This window comes from Bubalus bubalis, chromosome 6, assembly GCF_019923935.1.
Source record: "Bubalus bubalis isolate 160015118507 breed Murrah chromosome 6, NDDB_SH_1, whole genome shotgun sequence".
Lineage (NCBI taxonomy): Eukaryota > Metazoa > Chordata > Mammalia > Artiodactyla > Bovidae > Bubalus > Bubalus bubalis.
The window spans coordinates 73,522,278-73,547,407 of record NC_059162.1 but is presented as its reverse complement, the minus strand read 5'-3'; the positions used below and the strand labels follow the sequence as shown (position 1 = coordinate 73,547,407).

Genomic DNA, 25,130 nt, shown 5'->3' with positions numbered 1-25,130 from the left:
TTGCTTAGGCCTTTGCTTCATTTGCAGATTTGTTCACACTCTGCCTTCATCTGGGATGGGCTTTTGCACCTCTACATGTTGAAATAGTACCCATCTTCCATTGGGCATCTCAAATGCATTTGGCTTACAAAGTTAGAATCTGTTGAAACTCTAGGGAATACTGATATTTTGCAAACCTTCACTTCCATAGATGAAGAGATGAGGCTGGCAGAGATTGAATGGTGTGCTTAAGTTAGAGGCAAAAATAAGTCTAAAATTCAAGTATGCTGAATCTCTATGCTTCCATTCCCTTGTGGTATTATTGAATTGCTGAATTACTACCTAACTCTAGATGGAATTCATCTGCCAGTTCCTCTTTTCTCTCATAGCCATTTGCTTTTACTTATACTTTTTCACCCTTGTGTTCATCTCCTTAAACAGAGACTAAGTTTCTTAAAAACAGTGGTAATATTTAATTTACTTTTTATTACTCCCAGGATTTGATTAAGTGATTGGCACTGTCAAAATATTTATTACAGAGAACTATAGATAATTTTAATTTCTGCTGCTGAATAAGGTTTTACTGTAAAGCTCAAGAACACTGTAGGGAAGGTGATATCATCAAGCAATAATGCAGGATTTGGAAACATTGGCTACCATCAAAAAGGAAGGTTGGTTCTAATTTAGAGAAATGAACAATCATATATTCTTTGATGTCTTTGAAGACATCATACCTTAAACATACATAGTTAAATACACACAGACACATACACATGCACACACACACTCCAAGAGAACTGTTAAAGAATCCCTCTTGTGACTTCTACTTGAATTTCTTAGTAAAGAAATGGAGAACATATTTGTAACCATCAAGCACGTGAACTAGCTTAGCACCTCTGTGCCTCAGTTTTCTCCAGATGAACAGAGGAGATAAAAGTATCTTCCTTACAGTGTTGCCAACTAGGTAAAGTACTTAACTAGTGTAAATTTAATTGTTCATTAAATGGTAGCTTTTAAGATGCATTAGTATTTATACAAGACATACTGATATAAGCCCCTACCTTGGCCCAAGAAGAAATACCTAGTTGTTGGAATGAGGTCATGTGTGCCTCAAAGTCCTGTACATTTGAAACAATAACAATCACACCAACAATACACTCCTTCTATAGCACCTCTAAGGGTACAGATTAGAGAATTCACTGAATAGACTTCCCTGGTGGCTCGGATGGTAAAAGCATCTGCCTACAATGCAGGAGACCTGGGTTTGATCCCTGGGTTGGAAGGTCCCCTGGAGAAGGAAATGGCAGCCCACTCCAGTATTGTTGCCTGGAAAATCCCATGGACAGAGGAGCCTAGCAAGCTGCAGTCCATGGGGTCGCAAAGGGTTGGACACGACTGAGCAACTTCACCTTCACTTCACTTTCACAGACAATGCTTGAGTACCTATAAATACTTATTGAGCACTCTCACTGACTCAATGGACATGAGTTTGAGTAAGCTCCAGAAGTTGGTGATGGACAGGGAAGCCTGGCATGCTGCAGTCCATGGGGTCACAAAGAGTTGGACATGACTGAGCGACTGAACTGATTGAACTGAGCACTTACTGTGCTCAATGTACTATTCTGCATGCTGGGTCACAATTGCCATATATAATTCCTCACAGTCTGCTAAGTAGATCACAATACTCTGAACTGACTGTACCCTTGAACCCCTTGGGCTGCAATCCTTCTACTTGGCATCACCTTCTTCCACTTCCTTTCAGTTTTCCAGCCTCTGTATGACACACCTTTCCTTCTCTTTAAGAACCCAGTTCCAGGTTTACCTCTTTGATAATGTACTTGACCTTTTAACCATTACTTGCTTCCTCTCTTGAGACCTCTAAATCCTCTTTCCTGACCTTGCTCACAGATTTGCCTCATCACCTAGACTGGGTTCCTAAAGGACAAGGATCATGTTTCTTTACTTCTTTTTTTTTCTTCCACAGTGACTAACAGCGACCTCATCTAATAAGGACTTAATAAATAATTGTTCTTTTTATCTCCACATGACATAAATTTGCACAGTATATTTGTTTCACTCACCTTTTGTGTCTTGCCCTATATCTTCTCATTACCTTTTACTTTAGCTGGTGATATGCAGATAATCCCACCCTAATGGCAGAAGGCCAAGAACTAAAAAGCCCCTTACTGAAGGTGAAAGAGGTGAATGAAATAGCTGGCTTAAAAGTCAACATTCATTTTACTCTTTTCATGCATCCCCTCCAGCCTCCTTCTGTGTCCATCAGTTTGTTCTCTATGTCTGTTTATCCACTGCTGCCCTGAAATTAAATTCGCCCATACCATCTTTTTAGATTCCATATATATGCATCAGTATAAGATATGTATATTAGTACTTCTGATTTCACTCTGTATAATAGGCTCTAGGTTCTTATTGATGTATGACAGAAAACCGCAAAATTCCGTAAAGCAATTATCCTTCAAATAAAAAAATAAAGAAAAAAGTCAACATTCAGAAAACTAAGATCATGGCATCTGTTCCCATAACTTCATGGGAAATGGGGAAAAAATGGAAAAAGTGGCAGATTTTATTTTCTTAGGCTCCAAAATCACTGAAGATGGTGACTGCAGCCATGAAATTGAAAGACACTTGCTCTTTGGAAGAAAAGCTGTGATAAACCTAGACAGTGTATTAAAAAGCAGAGACATCACTTTGCCAACAAAGGTCCGTATAGTTAAAGCTATGGTTTTTCCAGTAGTCATGTATTGATGTGAGAGTTGGGCCATAAAAAAGGCTAAGAACTTAAGAACAGATGCCTTTGAACTGTGGTGCTGGAGAAGACTCTTGAAAGTCCTTTGAACAGCAAGTAGATCAAACCAGTCAATCCTAAAGGAAATCAGTCCTTAATATTCATTGGAAGGACTGATGCTGAAGCTGAAGCTCTGATACTTTGGTCACCTGATGCGAAGAGCTGATTCATTGGAAAATACCCTGATGCTGGGAATGATTAATGGCAGGAGGGAAGAGGTGGCAACAGAGGATGAGATGTTTGGATGGCAGCACTGACTCAATGGCCGTGCTGCTGCTGCTAAGTCGCATCAGTTGTGTCTGACTCTGTGTGACCTCATGGACTGTAGCCTACCAGGCTCCTCCGTCCATGGGATTCTCCAGGCAAGAGAACTGGAGTGGGTTGCCATTGCCTTCTCTGCAATAGCTATGAGATTGAGCAAACTCCAGGAGACAGTGAAAGACAGGGAAGCCTGTGTGCTGCAGTCCATGGGGTTGTGAAAAGTCGAATACGACTTTGCAACTGAACAACAACAGCCCTGGCATAATCACTTAAAGTCATCTGCTCATTTTGTCAGTCCCCAGACAAAGATAACACTTCTGTAAAGAAGAGAAGAGTAACTTCTGTACAACTTATTAATACTGTACTTTATATTCCCCCATGGTGCATTGTGCTTTGCACATGGTAGATATTCAATAAATTAATTTTGGAAAAATAAGTTGATTGAAAATAAACAATTATCCTATCTCTTTGCTTCCACTTTTCTTAGCTCATGGTAGTTCAGCTGTACCACTTTTATGAGGTTGGCAATAATTATATTATTAGGTACATATCCTGAAAATGAAAAAGTAGTCTTAAGATCTTAATTAAGTCTGATTTTTTTTCTCATAGATTTTATCCTAAGAATATTATACCCACTGTTTTTACACTACCATCATTTTGGTTTCTGCTACACTGGCAAAAATGCCTAATGAAAGTTCTGTCTCCCATTGTATTTCATAAATATTTTAAAGCACTCATTGTATTTATATTTTTATTATGACTTTAACTATAAAATATTCCTCTACCTACAACATCAAAATGCTCCTTTCTTGAATCTTCAACTTGTCTTACATTTTCTGCCTAAGGTGATCCAAGTTCTAAAATGGAAAAATGGGATGTATACAATTGCTATGGAAGGAAATTAAGAACAGACTCACACACACACACACAAAAAAAACATGCTAGGTAATTCTCATCCAATGGATGATCCACCAAAGTATGAAAAGAAAAAAAGAAGACTGCATTTGCATAGTGATTCAGCAATGAACATATACTGCAAAATGAATTCATATTGATTTTCAGTTCAGTTCAGTCTCTCAGTTGTGTTCAACTCTTTGTGACCCCATGAACTGCAGCACGCCAGGCCTCCCTGTCCATCATAAACTCTGGGAGTCCACCCAAACCCATGTCCATTAAGTCAGTGATGCCATCCAACCATCTCATCCTCTGTCATCCCCTTCTCCTGCCCTCAATCTTTCCGAGCATCGGAGTCTTTTCCAATGAGTCAGCTCTTAGCATCAGTTGGTCAAAGTACTGGAGTTTCAGCTTCAACATCAATTCTTCCAATGAACACCCTGGACTGGTCGGATCTCCTTGCAGTCCAAGGGACTCTCAAGAGTCTTCTCCAACACCACAGTTCAAAAGCATCAATTTTTCCGTGCTTAGCTTTCTTTGTAGTCCAACTCTCACATCCATACATGACCACTGGAAAAACCATAGCCTTGACTAGATGGACCTTTGATGGCAAAATAATGTCTCTGCTTTTTAATATGCTGTCTAGGTTGGTCATAACTTTCCTTCCAAGGAGAAAGCGTCTTTTAATTTCATGGCTGCCATCACAATCTTCAGTGATTTTGGAGCCCAGAAAAATAAAGTCAGCCACTGTTTCCCCTTCTATCTGCCATGAAGTGATGGGACCAGATGCCATGATCTTCGTTTTCTGAATGTTGAGCTTTAAGCCAACTTTTTCACTCTCCTCTTTTACTTTCATCAAGAGGCTCTTTAGTTCTTCACTTTCTGCCATAAGGGTGGTGTCATCTGCATATATGAGGTTATTGATATTTCTCCCGGCAATCTTGATTCCAGCTTGTGCTTCCTCCAGCCCAGCATTTCTCATGATGTACTCTGCATATAAGTTAAATAAGCAGGGTGACAATATACAGCCTTGATGTACTCCTTTTCCTATTTGGAACCAGTCTGTTGTTCCATGTCCAGTTCTAACTGTTGCTTCCTGACCTGTATACAAATTTCTCAAGAGGCAGGTCAGGTGGTCTGGTATTCCTATCTCTTTCAGAATCTTCCACAGTTTATTGTGATTGCACAGTCAAAGGCTTTGGCATAGTCAATAAAGCAGAAGTAGATCTTTTTCTGGAACTCTCTTGCTTTTTCGATGATCCAGTGGATGTTGGCAATTTGATCTCTGGTTCCTCTGCCTTTTCTAAAACCAGCTTGAACATCTGGAAGTTCACAGTTTATGTATTGTTGAAGCCTGGCTTGGAGAATTTTGAGATTAGGTGGCTCAGATGGTAAAGCGTCTGTCTACAATGTGGGAGACTTAGGTTCAAGCCCTGGGTTGGGAAGATCCCCTGGAGTAGGAAATGGCAATCTACTTCAGTACTATTGCCTGGAAAATCCCATGGACAGAGGAGCCTGGCAGGCTACAGTCTATGGGGTTGCAAAGAGTCGGACATGACTGAGTGACTTCACTTTACTAGCGTGTGAGATGAGTGCAATTGTGTGGTAGTTTGAGCATTCTTTGGCATTGCCTTTCTTTGGGATTGGAATGAAAACTGACCTTTTCCAGTCCTGTGGCCACTGCTGAGTTTTCCATATTTTCTGGCATATTGAGTGCAATACTTTCCTAGCGTCATCTTTCAGGATTTGAAATAGCTCAGCTGGAATTCCATTACCTCCACTAGCTTTGTTTGTAGTGATGCCTCCTAAGGCCCACTTGACTTCACATTCCAGGATGTCTGGCTCTAGGTGAGTGATCACACCATCGTGATTATCTGGGTCATGAAAGATCTTTTTTGTAAAGTTTTTCTGTGTATTCTTGCAACCTCTTCTTAATGTCTTTTGCTTCTGTTAGGTCCATACCATTTCTGTCCTTTATTGAGCCCATTTTTGCATGAAGTGTTCCCTTGGTATCTCTAATTTTCTTGAAGGGATCTCTAGTCTTTCCCATTCTATTGTTTTCCTCTATTTCTTTGCACTGATTGCTGAGGAAGGCTTTCTTATCTCTCCTTGTTATTCTTAGGAACTCTGCATTTAGATGCTTATATCTTTCCTTTTCTCCTTTGCTTTTTGCTTCTCTTCTTTTCACAGCTATTTGTAAGGCCTCCTCAGACAGCCATTTTGCTTTTTTGCATTTCTTTTCCATGGGGATGGTCTTGATCCCTGTCTCCTGTACAATGTCACGAACCTCATTCCATAGTTCATCAGGCACTCTATCTATCAGATCTAGGCCCTTAAATCTATTTCTCACTTCCACTGTATAATCATAAGGGATTTGATTTAGGTCATACCTGAATGGTCTAGTGGTTTCCCCACTTTCTTCAATTTAAGTCTGAATTTGGTAATAAGGAGTTCATGATCTGAGCCACAGTCAGCTTCTGGTCTTGTTTTTGTTAACTGTATAGAGCTTCTCCATCTTTGGCTGCAAAGAATATAATCAATCTGATTTTGGTGTCGACCATCTGGTGATGTCCATGTGTAGAGTCTTCTCTTGTGTTGTTGGAAGAGGGTGTTTGTTATGACCAGTGCATTTTCTTGGCAAAACTCTATTAGTCTTTGCCCTGCTTCATTCCATATTCCTAGGCCAAATTTGCCTGTTACTCCAGGTGTTTCTTGACTTCCTACTTTTGCATTCCAGTCCCCTATAATTAAAAGGACATCTTTTGTGGGTGTTAGTTCTAAAAGGTCTTGTAGGTCTTCATAGAACCGTTCAACTTCAGCTTCTTCAGTGTTACTGGTTGGGGCATAGACTTGGATTACTGTGATATTGAATGGTTTGCCTTGGAAACAAACAGAGATCATTCTGTTGTTTTTGAGATTGCATCCAAGTACTGCATTTTGGACTCTTTTGTTGACCATGATGGATACTCCATTTCTTCTGAGGGATTCCTGCCCGCAGTAGTAGATATAATGGTCATCTGAGTTAAATTCACCCATTCCAGTCCATCTTAGTTCACTGATTCCTAGAATGTTGATGTTCACTCTTGGCATCTCCTGTTTGACTACTTCCAATTTGCCTTGATTCATGGACTTAACATTCCAGGTTCCTATGCAATATTGCTCTTTACAGCATCGAATCTTGCTTCTATCACCAGTCCCATTCACAATGGGTGTTGTTTTTGCTTTGGCTCCATCCCTTAATTCATTCTAAAGTTATTTCTCCACTGATCTCCAGTAGCATATTGGGCACCTACTGACCTTGGGAGTTCATCTTTCAGTGTCCTATCTTTTTGCCTTTTCATACTGTTCATGGGTTCTCAAGACAAGAATATTGATTTTAAAAAATGATTAGTAATTTTCTTTCTAAAAATAAAGAAAATATGCTGATCATAATTTCTCTGGACACTAATCAAGATTTTTTTTAAAGGGTGGGAATTTTTTCTAACTATCACATCAGAATACCTCACCTCTGCCTCACTTTTTAGATATTGCATATTAGCCACTTACTGTTTGAAAGGATTTTTGACTGAAACTGAAATAAGGCTTCCCGGAATTGTATTGATAAGTTTTGCAGGCTATTAGCTGATAAGTTTGTATCCACAGTTCCTTTGACCACAGACAACTAGTTGAAGTCTTTTTATTTCTTAAGACAAAGGCTTTACTTAAGAGATTCTTCAAATTTAGGAGTATTTTCAATTCTCTTTAACCTAAATATATATACTTAAACCTCAAACTGGAAAATTAATCTTAGATATGTCAGAAAATGAATAATTTAGGAATAAATAACCTTTAGAAGAGTAGTCATATTATTTATTCAACAAATGCTTACTTAGCACCTCCTCTGTGATAGTCATTGTGCTCAGTTGTTGAATATACAAAGATGAAGAAGATTTAATCCTAGGCTCTGAGGAATTTTTTTTTTTAATTAATTTATTTTTTTTGTTTACACGCTTTATTCTGAGGAATTTAAAGTCAAGTAGAAACAAAATATTCTACTCTAAAAGAAAAAGGATAATTTTCACCAAATTAGATGTTATCAGAATCCCAGGGTTAAAAGAACTTAGGGACTCTATTAACTCTTGTCAAAGTATAATCGAATCAGAAAATCTAGTTACAGAAAGACATTTTAGGATTATGCCACTTTAAAGCCAGAAGAATCTGAGGCCTAGAGAGGAAAGAGCTACACAGAGAATTAACGCACATTTCTAGATACTGAGTTAGGTGTCCTTTCCAGAACATTGCACTGCCCACATTTATTTATTTAGTATATTGTTTCAGGCTTTTGTAACTCTCATTTGATTATTAATATTGAATGTATCAAATACAACCTTAAAATGTTTCTAAATAAAATATGATAAAATAATTTTATAGTCTAGTAAATTATACAAAAGTTACACACCACTTTAGTCATGTCAACCACTAAGATGCAGAATGAGTTTGTTCTAAACATGTGTTAACAATGATACAATTATTTTGAAATATTAAGTGTTTGATATAATTTCCAAGATCTGTAGTCAACATATGCTTTATTTGCATCTCTCATTATGTGCTCAACTTAGACTTCTTTTTTTCATCCATCAAGCGTGTGAAGTTCACAATATTTCTTTTCTGCTTTTTTCTTTTGCCTTGAATTAACACATTTTATTGGCAAAAAATAAATCACTTTGCCAAATCTAACTTCAAAGTGGGTGCAGTCTTCCCAAGCTCTCAGAAGAAAGATAATCAAAATACTTGATTATCAAAATATTCAATAATTAAAATATTTCCTAATGATTACAGCAGTGCACCCTTATGGTCAACAAATATTTGGTTCATTCTTCTTATCCCATGCTAAATATTCCAACTCTTCCTATAAACTGTTATTAGTCAAAAGTGATACATTTCCCATGCATCCTTCATTTTTACCCCAATTTTACTGAGAAATAATTGATATATATCACTGTATACATTTAAGATCTACACCATGATGGTTTGATTTATGTATATTGTAAAATGATTACCACTGTATGTTTCAGCAAACATCCATCTTCTCATACAGATACAATAAAAAGAAAAGAATAAAAGAGTCATGGGGAGGGGGTAACGTTTCCTTATAATGAGAATTCTTAGGATTGACTCTCAACCACTTTCATATATATCATACAGCAGAATTAGCTACAGTCATCATGTTGTACATTATACCCCTAGCACTTATTTATCTTATAACTGACCACCCTTTTCCAATTCCTCTTTTCCTCACCCTCTGCCTCTGGTAACCAGAAGAGTAAGGTCTCTTTTTCTATGAGTTTAGTTTTATTCTTTCTTTCTTCTTCTTCTTCTTCTTTTTAAGATGCCACATATAAGTGAGATCATAGTGTTCACATTCCTCTGACTTATTTCACTTAGTATAATGCCTCCAAGGTCCATCCATGTTGTCACAAATGATAAGATTTACTCATTTTTAAAGTTTGAATGGTATTTTATATGTATGAATATACACCACACCTTCTTTATTTGAACACTTAGACTGTCCCCATGTCTTAGCTGTTGTAAATGATGCTTCTGGGAACATGGGGATGTAGATATCTTTTTGAGTTAGTGTTCTCATTACTTTGGATTTATTCCCAGAAGTGGAATTGCTGGGTCATATGGTCATCCTATTTTTAAGTTTTGAGGCTCTTGCATAGTGACTGTTACCAAATTATAATCCCAAGAACAGTGTACAAGGGTTTCCTTTCCTCCACATCCATGCTAGCATCTGTTATCTCATCTTTTTGATGATTGTCCACCAGGTATAAGGTGATATATCATTGTGGTTCAAATTTACATTTCTCTGATGACTAGTGACATTGAGCATTTTTCATGTACTTCTTGGCCTTTCAAATATCTTCTTTGGAGAAATGTCTTTTCAAGTCCTTTTTAAAGTGGATTATTTATGAAGTATGCACCACTATTACCATATTGAAGAATCTAACTCTAATCATATATTTACCATTTCCAGTGAGATTTACACTAACTTTTTGTGTTTTTATGATGTTAATTAATGTTCTTTTACTTCCACTCAAAGAATTCCCTTTAGCATTTCTAGTGAAACAGGTCTAGTGGTAATAAACTCTCTCAGGTTTTGTTTGTTCAGAAAAATCTTTATCCCTCCCTCATTTATGAAGGACAGCTTCACTAGGTACAGATTTCTTGGCTGACAGTTATTTTCTTTCAATATTTTGAATATGTTATCCTAGTCTCTCCTGGTCTGAAAGTTTCTAAGATATCTGCCAATAATAGTATCCCATAATATTTTATATAATTTCTTTTCCCTTGTATACAATTTCTCTCTTTCCTCATGTTTCTCTTAAAGTCTTTACATTGTCTTTGACTTCTGATAATTTAATTATACCTGCTGCTGCTGCTGCTGCTAAGTCACTTCAGTCGTGTCCAACTCTGTGTGACCCCACAGACAGCAGCCCACCAGGCTCCCCCGTCCCTGGGATTCTCCAGGCAAGAACACTGGAGTGGGTTGCCATTTCCTTCTCCAATTATACCTAGTGCAGCTCAATTTGGGTTCAACATATTTTAGGCTTCATGGATCTGGGTCCATTTTTCTTTCCATGTTTGGGAAGTTTTCAGCCATCATTGCTTTAAGTATACATTCCTGTCCCTTTCTCTTTCTCTTCTCTTTCTGGATTTCCCATAATGTGAATATTGTTTCTTTTCACTGTGTCTCATAGTTCCTGTAGGCTTCCTTCACTACTTTTTTTCATTCTTTTTCTTCTTTTTGTTCCTTTGAATAATTAATTTCCAATATCCTATCCCCTAGGCTGCTGATTCTTTCCTCTGCATGGTTGGGTCTACTTTTGATACGCTATATTGAATTCTTCAGTTCAGCTATTTCATCTTTCTACTCTAAGATATCTATTTTTATGTTTGTTTTGATATTTCCTTGTCAAACTTATTTTGTTCATGCATTGTTTTTCTAATTTTGTTCTGCTTTCTGTCTGTGTTTTCTTACAGTTCACTTAACTCCCCTAAGAGGATTATTCTGAATCCCAAATTATTTGGAGATTTATTAGCTGCCTTTAGTGTTGTTATATTTAACTGGATTTTTCCTGATTCTTGATTTCTTACATTAGTATCTGTGAATCTGTGTAATGGAGTTATTCTTCACACTTTATAGATTTGTTTTGGCAGGGACAGTTTTTTACCAATTAGCTTTTCTGGGTTTCTAGATGTGTCTGCTGTTAATGTCTTTGAACACGTGCGTTCTGCTTTTCAGGTTTATTTTGGGTGAGACAACCCTTTGAACTTTGAGGACAGGGGTTGTGGAGTGTACCACTGGTTGGGAACATATAGATAGGATTGCTGGCTTGGTCACCTACCCAAGAGATGCTGTAGGATGGGCTATGAGGTTGCCTGACTAGATAGTCAGAACTGGGTACTATATTTAGTAATAGATGGGCTATGAATTAGCTCTTCTGTTCTGGCTAGTACAACTTATGGTTTGGGGGCCCTGAATCAGGACTGAATGTGTACTCAATTCCTTGGGCAAGTGAGGCCTCCTGCTTTGCTCTGCATACAGGGGAAGTCATGGGTTGTGCTATCTATTCAAGTGTCACTGTACATAGGATTCTATGTATAGTTGGGTGGACTCTAGCTTTGGATTCTGTGTGGAATATGTGTGCTCTGGTTAGCTTCTCTAGTCAGGCAGGTGGAAAGCTGTCTTCAGTGATGAGCAGGTTATAAGTTATATTTCCTGCCAAGCTCAGCAAGAAAAGCAGTTCTATAACCAGTAAGCTCTTTGTTGTCTTAACTGGAGCTGAGCTGGCCCCCAACCCTAAGTTGCCTGGCTGGTCAGGGCCACTGGTTTTGCTCTGCAAACTGCTGGCTATGCCTGCCATTTTCTTGGCTTGAACGCTGCCAGGCTACACAGCTTTCAGGTGTTTTCGCCAGCCCTTCTGGTCAGACATAGCCAAAGACACAGTGGGTATGGCTATGTCTAGATTATGTCTTGATTCATCAGATTCTCAAAGATACACATAAAATCAGAAAATTATTCAGAACATCTTTGCATAAAATGCAGGGATTTGGGTTGTTTCTTCAAATGAAAGACCAGCTTCAGTTTCTTATTTGTGCTTGGAGTCAGGACTAGGAAACTTGAAAAACTGAAAAGGGGTTAAAATAACAGTAGATTATTAGACAGTAAAACTTAATTTAAAAACAGTTAATGTGTTAACTTGATTTTATTGCAATAACATTTCTCTACCTTCCTAGTATACCAATAGTTAAGAGTAATTGCTAAAGAAATCAGAAAGACACATTTTAAAAATGCCTGTGCTCTAATATACACTTTCCATTCCACAGTAAATATAATTATGATCACAATTAATGAGAAAATTTAGCATCATTCTAATGTTCAAAATGAATTTCTAAAATTCCCTGTAAGTTTATGTGTAGGACTTAAAAAAAGCAACCATAAAGTCATTTCCTTTCCTGTGTGTATTTAGAAACATGTCTTATTAGAATAAAGTTTGGGCTACCTAATTGCACTTGGGTGTGTTTTTTTTAATCTTAAAATTAAAAAGACAGATGATTATTTTCTCCATCAAAAAGAGAAAAGATATTAAATGTTAATCTCTCATCATTACACTTTTTCCTGAAGATAAAGAGATATAAAAAGAATACAATAATCACTGTGCATGTTCCTACTAATCTTACCAGAATCTCCTCCTATATTAAACTATTCCTTCTGTTTTATACCATCAGTAAATGTTAATAAAATTTGAAAAAAAAAAAACAAAACTATTTCATGTCTATCCTATTTAAGCTGTTCTTCTGATATGCTTCACATTTGACCAAGATGATCCTTTGTTAATGTTTAAGCTACCAGCTTAAAAAGAGTAATAGAGCAACTTTTCCCACATGTGTGAATCAGGAACAAGAAACTCACCAACAATACAAATAGAGTTTTTCATTAAGCAGCATGCCTGTTTATTACAGAGCAACAATAATAAAATTTTTGGATTTCAATTTAACATTGAAAACAAATCTCAATTCCCCATCTCTTTGATGCAGCTGGCTGCACTATGCATAATGTCTGATATACAATGGTGGTGTCTATTATTACAGATCTGGCTTATTTGTGTATTGAAAGCTTCATTCAAATTTCTATGGTTAAGAATGTTCAATGAAATGCACAAATTGGCTAGTTCAATATTTCTCAATTTGTCATAACGGTTTTTATGTGAGTGTTTTCCTTCCTTACAACAACCATAATGCCATTTTTATTTCATTGGGAACAAGGTGACAGTTCCTGTGAAATCTCACAGTCTGATGCTAAAGACAGGGCCCCAGGTCAAGCTCAAAGTCACTTAAAGGAGCATGAAAACCATCTCAGACTAGATCTGGGCTTAGCAGCTATAGGAAAAAAACCCACAGAAAGTTTTACTATGTTGTTTTCTGACAATGAAATGAAATATAACATGGGCCTACTATGAAAAGGGTTTTGTAAGTGAACGGGAGTGATTGGGAAGATGCAAGATAGCACTGGAAAAGATACTGAAGCTTAAGCAATGTTGGGGAAAGGAGTCATCCATCTAGGGAGACCCCATGATTGAAAACATCAGCATAAAGACAACTATACTCCATTTGGAGTTCTGGAATACATCTCTTCTTTTTTTTTTTTTTTTTTGAGGTTTTACCATTTATTTGGTTGAGGGGCAAAAAAAAAAAAAAAAAAAAAATCCAATGTGGACCAGAGAATACATCTCTTCTTATAAGAAATTTTGAGTCCTTTTCTATCGCTAGGTATGTTCACTAAATTATATGAATCTAGTAATTCCAATTATCCTTTGAATATCCATCCTAAAATGCATTTTACGTTGTTGAATTGCATTTCATTTTTAAGTTACAGAAATCTTGAGTCTGTAAATATGGTTTGATCTCTAGGTCACTGAATCATTTAGAAATATATTCAAAAAGCTATTTTAAAATAAGGGAAAATGACTAAACCCTAGAAGAAAAAGTTGAATGTCACTATTTAAGTGCTAATTAGAGACATGTTTAATTGCATGATGTTCATTTGAAGATATTACCTTTTCATCACTTCACTGGTAGGTAGAGATCATTGGTCCTTTTCCAGCTGGTTACACATGATGCTGGAAAAACTAGACTCTTCTATTTGACATAGGTAACTAACTATTTTAATTCTTGAGGTGATGTATTTCCAGTGTTAATTACAGACCAGATGAACAATCACATTATAATTATCAAACATTTGAGCCAGGCATGTAAAGGACTGCCCAGGGTATTAATTTTTAAAAAATATTTTTTCACTTCATTTACTTTTCTTAATACATAATTATGACCCTTCCTTTTCTTTTGCAAAGTAAATTGCTTTTAAAAAATTTTTAGTATAAACAATTAAGACCTTCAACAAAATACTGAAGTACTGTGATCTTCAATTTGCTGTCTGTAGGATGGGGTTATTAATATCCATGGGTCATTGTGAGTGTTAGAGAAGATAACTCCTTGTCATATATAAATCAGTTTATAAAAGCAATTTTGTTCCAGGGCATAATTCTCAGATGTTGATAATTGAGTCTTTAAAGGAAAGAAATCCCTCTTAAATAGGTTGTCATTTGTTAAACAAAGAATCGGACACCACTGAGCGACTGAACTTAACTGAACTGAAACAAAGAATGGTATGTCTTCAGGTGACCAACCAACTCAATTCTGGCCATAAGCTGAATTGTAATGGCCCTAAACTAATTTATTCAGGTAAAATAAAATTCTTTTCACTTGGAGGCTCAGTTTTATCTATTAGTAATTAATGCAGTAAGAGATTTGACTTCTAAAAGGATCTTTTATCATTTACTCATGCATGCATTTATGATTCACTTAGGAAATATTTGTTTAGTATCCATTCTGCACAGAACTGCCTGGGTGTCACAGGTACCCCCCACCCCCATCTTCCAAGATTTCCATTTTCTGGGTGATCAGTCAAACACTAATCTTGATACTTCTGTGAAAGGATTTTGCAGATGTAATTGAAGTCCCAAGTTGGTTGACCAAGTTGGAGGAGATGATCTGAGTGGGCCTAACCTAGTCTCATGCAGCAGAAAGGAAGCCAGAGACTAAAATCCTGAGGGGGATTTGACTTGCTGTTGCTGGCTTGAGGATAGAGGGGCCCATGTGTTAAGAAATACAAGTGATCTTCAGAAGCAGAGAGTAGCCTTTTTCCAACAGCCAACAAGGAAATGAGAACTCAGGCCTAAAGTCACAAGGAACTGGATTCTGACAACAATTTGATAAACCTGAAAGTGGATTCTTCCCTGGAGCCTTATAGACACCTTGTTTTCAGCCTGTTGAGATTACACATAGGGAACTCAGTTGAGCCATATTATAGTATAGTAGTACAGAACACAACTGTGAGCTAATACATTTATGTTGCTCTTTTTAAAACCACTATATACATGGAGATGGGGAAAAAGTGGAAACAGTGGCAAATTTTATATTGTTGGGCTCCAAAATCGCTGCAGATGGTAACTCCAGCCACAAAATTAAAAGACTTGCTTCATTGAAAGAAAAGCTATGACAAACCTAGACAGCATAATAAATAGCAGAGATATCACTTTGTCAACAAAGGTCCATCTAGTCAAAGCTATGGATTTTCTAGTAGTCATGTATGGATGTGAGAGTTGGACCATAAAGAAAGCTGAGTGCTGAAGAATTGATGCTTTCGAACTGTGGTGCTTGAGAAGACTCTTGAATGTCCTTTGAACAGCAAGGAGATCAAACCAGTCAATCCTAAAGGAAATCAACTCTGAATATTCACTGGAAGGACTGATGGTGAAGCTGAAGCTCCAATACTTTGGCCACCTGATTGGAAGAGCTGATTCATTGGAAATGACTGTGATGCTGGGAAAGCCTGAAGGCAGTTGGAGAAGGGGCAACAGAGGGTGAGATGGTTGGATGGCATCATCGACTCAATGGACATGAGTTTGAGCAAACTCTGGGAAAGGGTGAAGGACAGGGAAGCCTGGTATGCTGCAGTCCATGGGGCTGCAGAACATGACTTAGTGACTGAACAACAACAATATACATGACAATTGTCACATAGTAAGAGAAAAAGAAAGCAATCATTGATCTCCTTACGTACTATGACATATCACATAAACTATCAAAAGCAATGCAAGGGTTAAAGAGGCAAAAACTGAAAAACCAAAAGACATATCAAGGTGAAATGACTGAGCATTAAATAAGTGGCACATATAATAAGTGCTCTTAGTTCCAAGAAGAGTGTTTCACAGCAACATGGATTGTTTTGAATTCTTCCTGGAGCAGGGTGCACAAAAAGCATGGAAATTTTGGCAGGGAAGAATTTCTCTTACAATTTCCAATAAATGTCTCTTTGGACCTATTTGTCTATCTTTAATTCAAGTGTTTGTTTAGATGACATTCTATAATCCGATGTCTGTTCATGTTTCCTACAAAGCTTTCCTCATCTTCGCAAACAATAAAAACAAAGCCTCCAATCAGAGACTCCAGGGGTCAGCACTATTCCATTGAGTTGAAAGGAAATAATCATGAGCCACTTATAAATCCAAGATTACTCCAATTCCATGCTGAGCCCTGAATGAGATAATATGCACATATATGCAATCTCTATCCAGAGTGCAGCAAGAAAGCTTGACCAGAAGCCCTGAGTACACTCCCCCATACTTTTAAAATATAAAATGCCTTAATCTGAACACTTATCAGTGAATAATCCTAGTAAACACATAACCATGCTCATTTTCTAACTCCTTTGTGGTCAAATAATGAATACAGATGATACAGAAAACAGATACCATGGCAAATTTGGACAAATAGAATTTAGAGACAGTGACAGCTTAGTCAAGCATAATGTTTACAAAACATAAAATAAAAATCAGGACAAAAAACATCAAATATTCCCCAGAGGCTCATGATTTCATGAGTCTGCCTCTAGAGTTCTTTGGCTTAATGGGACCTCCTCTTTTTCTAGCAGTCACACTCCTATAGCAAAGATGTTTGGACTATAGGAGTCACTATTTATAGTAGCTATTGACGCTGCAAGAATAAGTAAGTAAATAAGTAAGTGAATAAATGTGTAGAAGATAAAGAATGGAGTCCTGGGTTCATCTTATCTCCCCAAGGTTGCAATCTAATTGTGTTTACAGTGGGGGAAAAGGCACACACACACATTCTCATAAAAACAAACAAACATTTTTTTATATACTAAAAGTAAAGTCAACATACTTTTTACTTGTACCATCTCTCCATTTAAACTGCTATTTGCTACTTATCATGCATGAATAGAAGAATATATAGAATGAAGAAAGGCTAGATTTTTGTTGTTCCTGTCATGTAAAGCTCCAGCAAATAAGTTGCACAGAGGAAAGAATAAATGTAGAAATAACCTAAATCTTTTTATGTAGATGAGGTGAAAAAACAGCCTCCTTTAGAATTGCTTCTTTAGATTATAATAGCAATTTATGTTAAAAGTCACTATGACAAATCAGCCCATAATTTATTTTAAGAAGTCAAACTAGCAAGATCAAGTGTACTGTAGGTGGTATTTCATCTTACCATATTAAAACAGTCTTGCCAAATGTAAAAGATAATCTCAACTGCTGTGTTCTGTAAGCAAGCAGAAAATTATGTAAATCTGATTTCCTTACTATGCATTTGCTATCTCTTTAAAGCTTACTAAATCATATCCAGATTTGTAAACACAAAAGCACTGGATCCAAGATACATTTGCTTTTCAAACACTCAGAATGAAAAAAAGGTATTTTGCAGGGTGTAATTGAAAAATTCCTATCTATTTTCAAAAGCTAACAAATCAACAGTTGTGTGAGATTAAAAAAAAAAATACAAAACATCACCTCTTAACTTATTATGGGCTTAATTGCTTCCTCATAATGGTGTGTGACAATGTGATTGCAATAAAAATAGCACCTGCTTTGAAAATCCCATATCAAAGAGATGCCATCGAGGAGCAGGAAGCTCACACAGCAGCCATGTTCTTCTTCATCTACTCCTTAGCTTGCTCTGCTTCTTATCTATCTCCTTTAAGCCTATTTAGACTCACTGCCTGAATAACAGATGTTTATTCTGTTAGCACCCTTAAAATGTCTGCATCTAGATGCTCAGTATTGAGATTTCAAAGACACAGAAGTACATGCAACTAGTTGGGTCCAAACTCAGAGACCATTGTCCTTATAATCACAGAAGCCCCCTGCATGGGCAATCTGCTCTCTGTGTGAGAGAAGTCAAAGACTGTGAGCCAGACTGCACAAGCATCTTGTGTCAATAACCCTGCCAAAAGAATGGACTGTTCTCATTCTTCAGTTGATCTAAAGAAGAAAAATCTTTGATTTTAAGGTTAATGGGTTAAGTTCATTCCTATTATGGATTTACATTTATTTGCACTAACATAGCTTAATCTTTAGGCAATGGCACCCCACTCCAGTACTCTTGCCTGGAAAATCCCATGGATGGAGGAGCCTGGTAGGCTGCAGTCCATGGGATCGCGAAGAGTCGGACACGACTGAGCGACTTCACTTTCACTTTTCACTTCCATGCATTGGAGAAGGAAATGGCAACCCACTCCAGTGTTCTCGCCTGGAGAATCCCAGGGACAGGGGAGCCTGGTGGGCTGCCGTCTATGGGGTTGCACAGAGTCGGACATGACTGAAGCAATTTAGCAGCAGCAGCAGCTTAATCTTTTCATAAATATATATCTAATCCTATATTCTTTCACTGGTAATTTCTTACTTTGTGTTTAGAGCAAAGGAAGAGATCCTTTACATTTTCTATGACAAGCTGACCAAGGACTCAATAGTCGCTAAGTTGTTTCCAACTGTTGTGATCCCAGGGGCTGTGGCCTACCCAGCTCCTCTGTTCATGGGATTTCCCAGGTAAGAAATACCAGAGTTGTATTGCCATTTCCTTCTCCAGGGGATCTTCTTGACCCAGGGACCAAACCTGTCTCTCCTGCATTTCAGGCAGATTCTTTACCACTGGGCCACCAGGGAAGCCCTCAATAGGTTTAAAGACATTTAAATTACTAGCTATGATTCACTCAGTAAAAATGCATAGTATTCCATTCATCCTTTAAAAATGAGAATAATAAAAACAAACTCCAGTTCCTGGAATACAGTAGATACTTAAATGTTTGTTGAGTAATTCAGTAAGCAAACAAAGATAAACTGTGGTTCTATATTAATGAATTGTGTCAACTGTAAAATAAATTAATACTCCATTCTAACTCCATTCTAACTCTAGAATTGTAAGTGATAGACATTCAATGATGTAAAGAGATTAAAGAAAGTGTTTTGCACTTAGATGTGGTATGAGCCATACAAAGAGAATGGCCAACAAAGACAGTAGGATAAATAATAGTAAGAGATGTACTTAAAGGGAATTATGTAGCCATACATAACACACAGGTAACACTAACAATGGGCTTTCTTGTGGCTCAGCTGATAAAGAATCCACCTGCAATGCAGGAGATCTGGCTTTGATCCCTGGGTTGGGAAGATCCCTTGGAGAAGGGAAAGGCAACCCACTCCAGTATTCTGGCCTAGAGAATAGTCCATGGGGTCACAAAGAGTCAGACACAGCTGAGCAACACACACACCTCATATATACCAATGATTTAGAGACACACGTAGACACTTATTGAAAGGTCAAAGGGACATGAAGAAATATTATTATGAGTAGAGAGGGGATAGCCACAGCATATGTGTTTATAGGGTAATGCTCTGAAAGACTGCAAGTGCCCTCTTGTGTATTCACAGCTTAAGATATGAATGGCAACACCAGCTTTTGGTGCTTGCCCTTTTGGCTAGATGACATTAAACTAGGTGCATAATTAACCTGCAGGCTGAAGGTTTTCACTCCTGCTGTAAACGCAGTCTGTGTTCAGTCCCATCCTAAATGACATATGTGCAGTAACAGTGTTCAAACCAAAGCTTCGCAGAAATAAGACTTGCCTTTATCCACAAAACAGCTGTCAGAGTAAGGCCCTGAATGTGAGCTTTAATAATTTCAAATGCTGAGGCCATATTGCCAGTGAGCTGTCAGTGAAATACACAGCTAAAGGAGAAGGAATAATTTGCATAGTTGGGTATCTCTGGGACTTCGAAGAAAATAATACCTATTATGTTTAAATATTGTTCTAAAAATGTCACATATATAAAATTATTTAATCTTCCCAATAGTTCATATTTTCCCCATTTCCTAGATAGGGAAGACTGATTCACATAAGCATGGGAGATCTGTTTTAACATAGTTTGTGTAATTTTTAAGATCTTTGCTCTTAACCATGTTACTTGCTGCCCCTCAGGGATCTAAGCCCAAAATATAAAAGTTGAAAAATTTTAGAGTAAGATTTGCCATTAAAAACAAGCAAACAAAACTACCTTCAGAGTTTTTCTAAGAAAAAAAGGATACTTAAAAATCATTGTCACATACACGCAATAAAGCATTTTTAAGACTTCTGTTTACAAATCAGTATGAAGTAAGGAAAAACCTTGGTATGATCAACACATAATTTTTTGGTTCTATGATTCAGAGGTAACATCTGGGTAGTTTTAGAATTTTTTTCACAAACCACATTGACTAGAATTGTTGATACTGGCAAGCATAGCCATGCTATTTCCAATGAACTTAGATTCACTGAACAATCTATGTCTAAAGAAGGAAAAAAGTACCACCCAATATTTAAATGAATTATTTTCCAGGTCAGGAATATACATCACTATGTACTATAGCAGTTTTTATTGTTATTAAGGTAAATTTAAGGCCAAAAAAGAACTTGAAGACATGCAAAGTCTAAATTGCATTTCATTTTCAATTCAAATGCTCAGTGGATTGCATCCTTATCCTTCAGTTCAGTTCAGTTCAGTTCAGTCGCTCAGTTGTGTCCGACTCTTTGCGACCCCATGAATTGCAGCATGCCAGGCCTCCCTGTCCATCAAAAACTCCTGGAGTTCACTCTAACTCATGTCCATCGAGTCGGTGATGCCATCCAGCAATCTCATCCCTCTGTCATCCCCTTCTCCTCCTGCCCCCAATCCCTCCTAGCATGAGAGTCTTCTCCAATGAGTCAACTCCTTGTATGAGGTGGCCAAAATGCTGGAGTTTCAGCATTAGCATCAGTCCTTCCAATGAACACCCAGGACTCATCTCCTTGAGGATGGACTGGTTGGATCTCCTTGCAGTCCAAGAGACTCTCAAGAATCTTCTCCAACACCACAGTTCAAAAGCATCAATTCTTTGGCACTCAGCATTCTTCACAGTCCAACTCTCACATCCATACATGACCACTGGAAAAACCATAGCCTTGACTAGACGGACCTTTGTTGGCAAAGTAATGTCTCTGCTTTTCAATATGCTATCTAGGTTGGTCATAACTTTCCTTCCAAGGAATAAGTGTCTTTTAATTTCATGGCTGCAGTCACCATCTGCAGTGATTTTGGAGCCAAAAAAATTAAAGTGTGACACTGTTTCTACTGTTTCCCCATCTATTTTCCATGAAATGATGGGATCAGATGCCATGATCTTCGTTTTCTGAATGTTGAGTTTTAAGCCAACTTTTTCACTCTCCTCTTTCACTTTCATCAAGAGGCTTTTTAATTCTTCTTCACTTTCTGCCATAAGGGTGGTGTCATCTGCATATCTGAGGTGATTGATATTTCTCCCGGCAATCTTGATTCCAGCTTGTGCTTCTTCCAGCCCAACATTTGTCATGATGTACTCTGCATAGAAGTTAAATAAGCAGGGTGACAATATACAGCCTTGGCATACTCCTTTTCCTATTTGGAACCAGTCTGTTGTTCCATGTCCAGTTCTAACTGTTGCTTCCTGACCTGCATATAGGTTTCTGAAGAGGCAGGTTAGGTGGTCTGGCATTCCCATCTCTTGAAGAATTTTCCACAGTTTATTGTGATCCACACGGTCAAAGGCTTTGGCATAGTGAATAAAGCAGAAATAGATGTTTTTCTGGAATTCTTTTGCTTTTTTCATGATCCAGCGGATGTTGGCAATTTGATCTCTGGTTCCTCTGCCTTTTCTAAAACCAGCTTGAACATCAGGAAGTTCATGGTTCACGTATTGCTGAAGCCTGGCTTGGAGAATTTTGAGCATTCCTTTTCTAGCGTGTGAGATGAGTGCAATTGTGCGGTAGTTTGAGCATTCTTTGGCATTGCTTTCTTTGGGATTGGAATGAAAACTGACCTTTTCCAGTCCTGTGTCCACTGCTGAGTTTTCCAAGTTTGCTGGCATATTAAGTGCAGCACTTTTACAGCATCATCCTTCAGGATTTGAAATAGCTCAACAGGAATTCCATCTCCTCCACTAGCTTTGTTCGTAGCGATGCTTTCTAAGGCCCACTTGACTTCACATTCCAGGAGATCTGGCTCTACAATGAAATCCTTATTAATGAAAGATGGGCTGAGTAAAACTTCTTTTTGTTAGTGACTTGAGCCAAATCATGCAGAGCCTGTGGCCTCTCAGACAATCTGTCTAGAAAGCCATTCATGGGAGGTTTTCTCCACCTGTTAGGTCCACTGTGCTGTGCATACCATTTTGCTCTCACTTTGGGAGCTCTCTGGCCATTCCCTGATCTATCCATACTTCATTATCCTTCAGCCAGACAAATGGCAGCAATTGTAACATCTTGGTAGGGATGACATACTATGGTATGGTTGAAAAGGCCTTTCTATTTAAAACACACAAACACACACACACACACACCCACCCACACATACACACACACACACACACACACACACACTGTTTTGTAGTGCTTAAAACTTTCCCAAAATATTCTTCCCATGGAAACTTTGTCTTTTCTTTCAGCTCAAAGTGATGCTGTAAGAGAAATATTTAAGAGGCTTACAGAGGACGAGATGGTTGGATGGCATCATTGATTCAATGCACATGAGTTTGAGTAAACTCTGGGAGTTGGTGTTGGACAGGGAGGCCTGGTGTGCTGCAGTCCATGGGGTCGCAAAGAGTCAGACACGACTGAATGACTGAACTGAACTGATTTTGTTCTCAAGTGAAAAGATCCTTGTGGGTTACCCTTGCTTATTTATGAAGGATTCACTGGGAGAATAATTTATACTTACTATTCCATGATATGCGTTGCATGTCTACAAGGTTCAAGGCCCTTTGCCAGCCCTGGTTTTGGTCTCTCTTCAGGGAATGCTAACTGCCTGGAAGGGCGGGTAAAGCGAAGGCACAAGTAAACGCGACACAAGCGCCAGATCTCACCTCTCCTACCCCTTCAGGGCCGCTGTTTATGACCAGTACTGCAGTTTCAAAGGGGCCTTCTGTTCCCCTTGGACAACTCATTTCTGAATAATGAAAATTTTCTATCAATCTTTAGCCATTGGAGCTTCTGATGCCTTTTTCAAGGTCTCCCCAGGTGGCCCTAGTGGTAAAGAACCTGCCTGCCAATGCAGATTAGATGTAAGAGACGTGGTTTTGATTCCTGGGTTGGGAAGATCCCCTGGAGGAGGGCATGGCAACCCACTCCAGTATTTCTGCCTGGAGAATATCATGGACAGAGGAGCCTGGAGGGCTGTACAGTCCATAGCGTCGAACAGAGTCAGACTGAAGCAACTTGGCATGCATGGATGCATGCCTGATTCAAAGATATTTTCTTCTCTGTTTTTGACTCTTTGGTCTCATTTGGACCTCAGCTCCTTTCCTATTCTGGCTCCCTCTCCTGGGTTTTGCCTTAATAACTTCTTCTGCAGCTCACTGCTCTTTGATCTTGGGTCTCAGCTGGGTGCCTTTTTTTTCTTGTTGATATTTAAAATGAAATTTCATGTTTTAGATTTTTTTTCAGTGGAATTGAAAAGTTTGTAGTTAAAATAGATATGCTGCATTTTCACTTTAAAACTTTTAGATTATCTGGATGTGCCAAAGTTTGTAGCACAGAATTGCTTATAAAACATTCAAATTTTAACTCAGTAACACAGAGAGTGTATAAGTCACACATTTTAATAAACTTTCATGAATGGTGTATTTTGTACCTTTCTTATAGCTGTGAGTCTTCATACAAGAATAAAAATAGAATCAGTTGCTTTTTTTGTAATCAGGCAATAGGTTCATATTCCCTGGATTGTTTGCATGATAAGTCACTTCAGTTATGTCTGACTCTTTGCAACTCTGTCAATTGTAGCCTACCAGGTTCCTCTGTCCATTGAATTTCCCAGGCAAGAATACTGGACTGAGTTGCCATTTCCTTCTCCAGGGATCTCCCCAACCCAGGGACTGAATCCACATGTCTTACATCTCCTGCCTTGGAAGATGGGTTCTTCACCATTAATGCTACCTGGCATTGTTTAAATGTACTCAAAACCCACGGATACTGATTTCAAAGGATTTTATTTCAAAAAATTTCAAAGATTTTATTTCAAAGAAAATAAAATGTATCTGAAAATATGATGCAGCTATAAGTCATGAATGGAGAAGGAAATGGAAACCCACTCCAGTATTCTTGCCTAGAGAATCCCATGGACAGAGGAGCCCGGTGGACTGCCGTCTATGGGGTCGCACAGAGTTGGACACGAGTGTAGCAACTTAGCAGCAGCAGCAGCATGAATCATGAATCCAGTTTATTTAATGTTAAAGTACACAAAAATTCAGTTTGAATAAAGTGAAAAGTGGCTATAATCTTCCAATTTTTTTAGTGAAACATGCACTAATGGAAGAAGAAATGAAAAATGTCTACCCAAGACCCTGCTATAGAACATTGGTGGTCAAGCTTCCTCATTGCTTCTAATATTTCATCCAGTGACTATAAAATACCAGCTCTAAAACCAGGCTTGCAGTTAGCTTGTCTGGATTAGAAACCTCTCTTGTCTTGTAAATCTTTCCAAGTTTTCTTCAGGTTGAAATCAAATCAGGCCTTCTTTTTTACCTACCAACTCATATTACACCATATCAGAAATAATTTTAGGGCTGAAGGCTAATTGAAGCCCTAAAAATAGAGGTAATCATTTTGAATTGTACTCAGAAAAAATAAAAGAGCCTATAGAAATTCCATACTTCTGTTTTGGAGGTATTTTATCTGAAGGGAAGAGGATCGATATTTCTTCCCTTTCATTCATTCACCCATTTGTCCAATTAATCATCT

General features: G+C 37.9%; 1 protein-coding gene across 3 annotated transcripts in view; it reads right to left on the bottom strand.

Moving 5' to 3' along the window:
* The window catches only part of NEGR1 (neuronal growth regulator 1), a 1,028,214-nt gene that overhangs the window by 15,329 nt on the left and 987,755 nt on the right, over positions 1-25,130 (bottom strand). Inside the window, exon 7 of one of the 3 annotated variants that reach the window (XM_044944850.1) lies at positions 12,083-12,114. The exons of the other annotated variants lie outside the window; for them this stretch is intronic. Within the exon in view, the coding sequence (XP_044800785.1) occupies positions 12,098-12,114 (17 nt within the window). The 3' untranslated portion in view covers positions 12,083-12,097. Of the gene's footprint in view, positions 1-12,082; positions 12,115-25,130 lie in introns of those variants that run through there. 3 annotated transcript variants of the gene reach the window in all.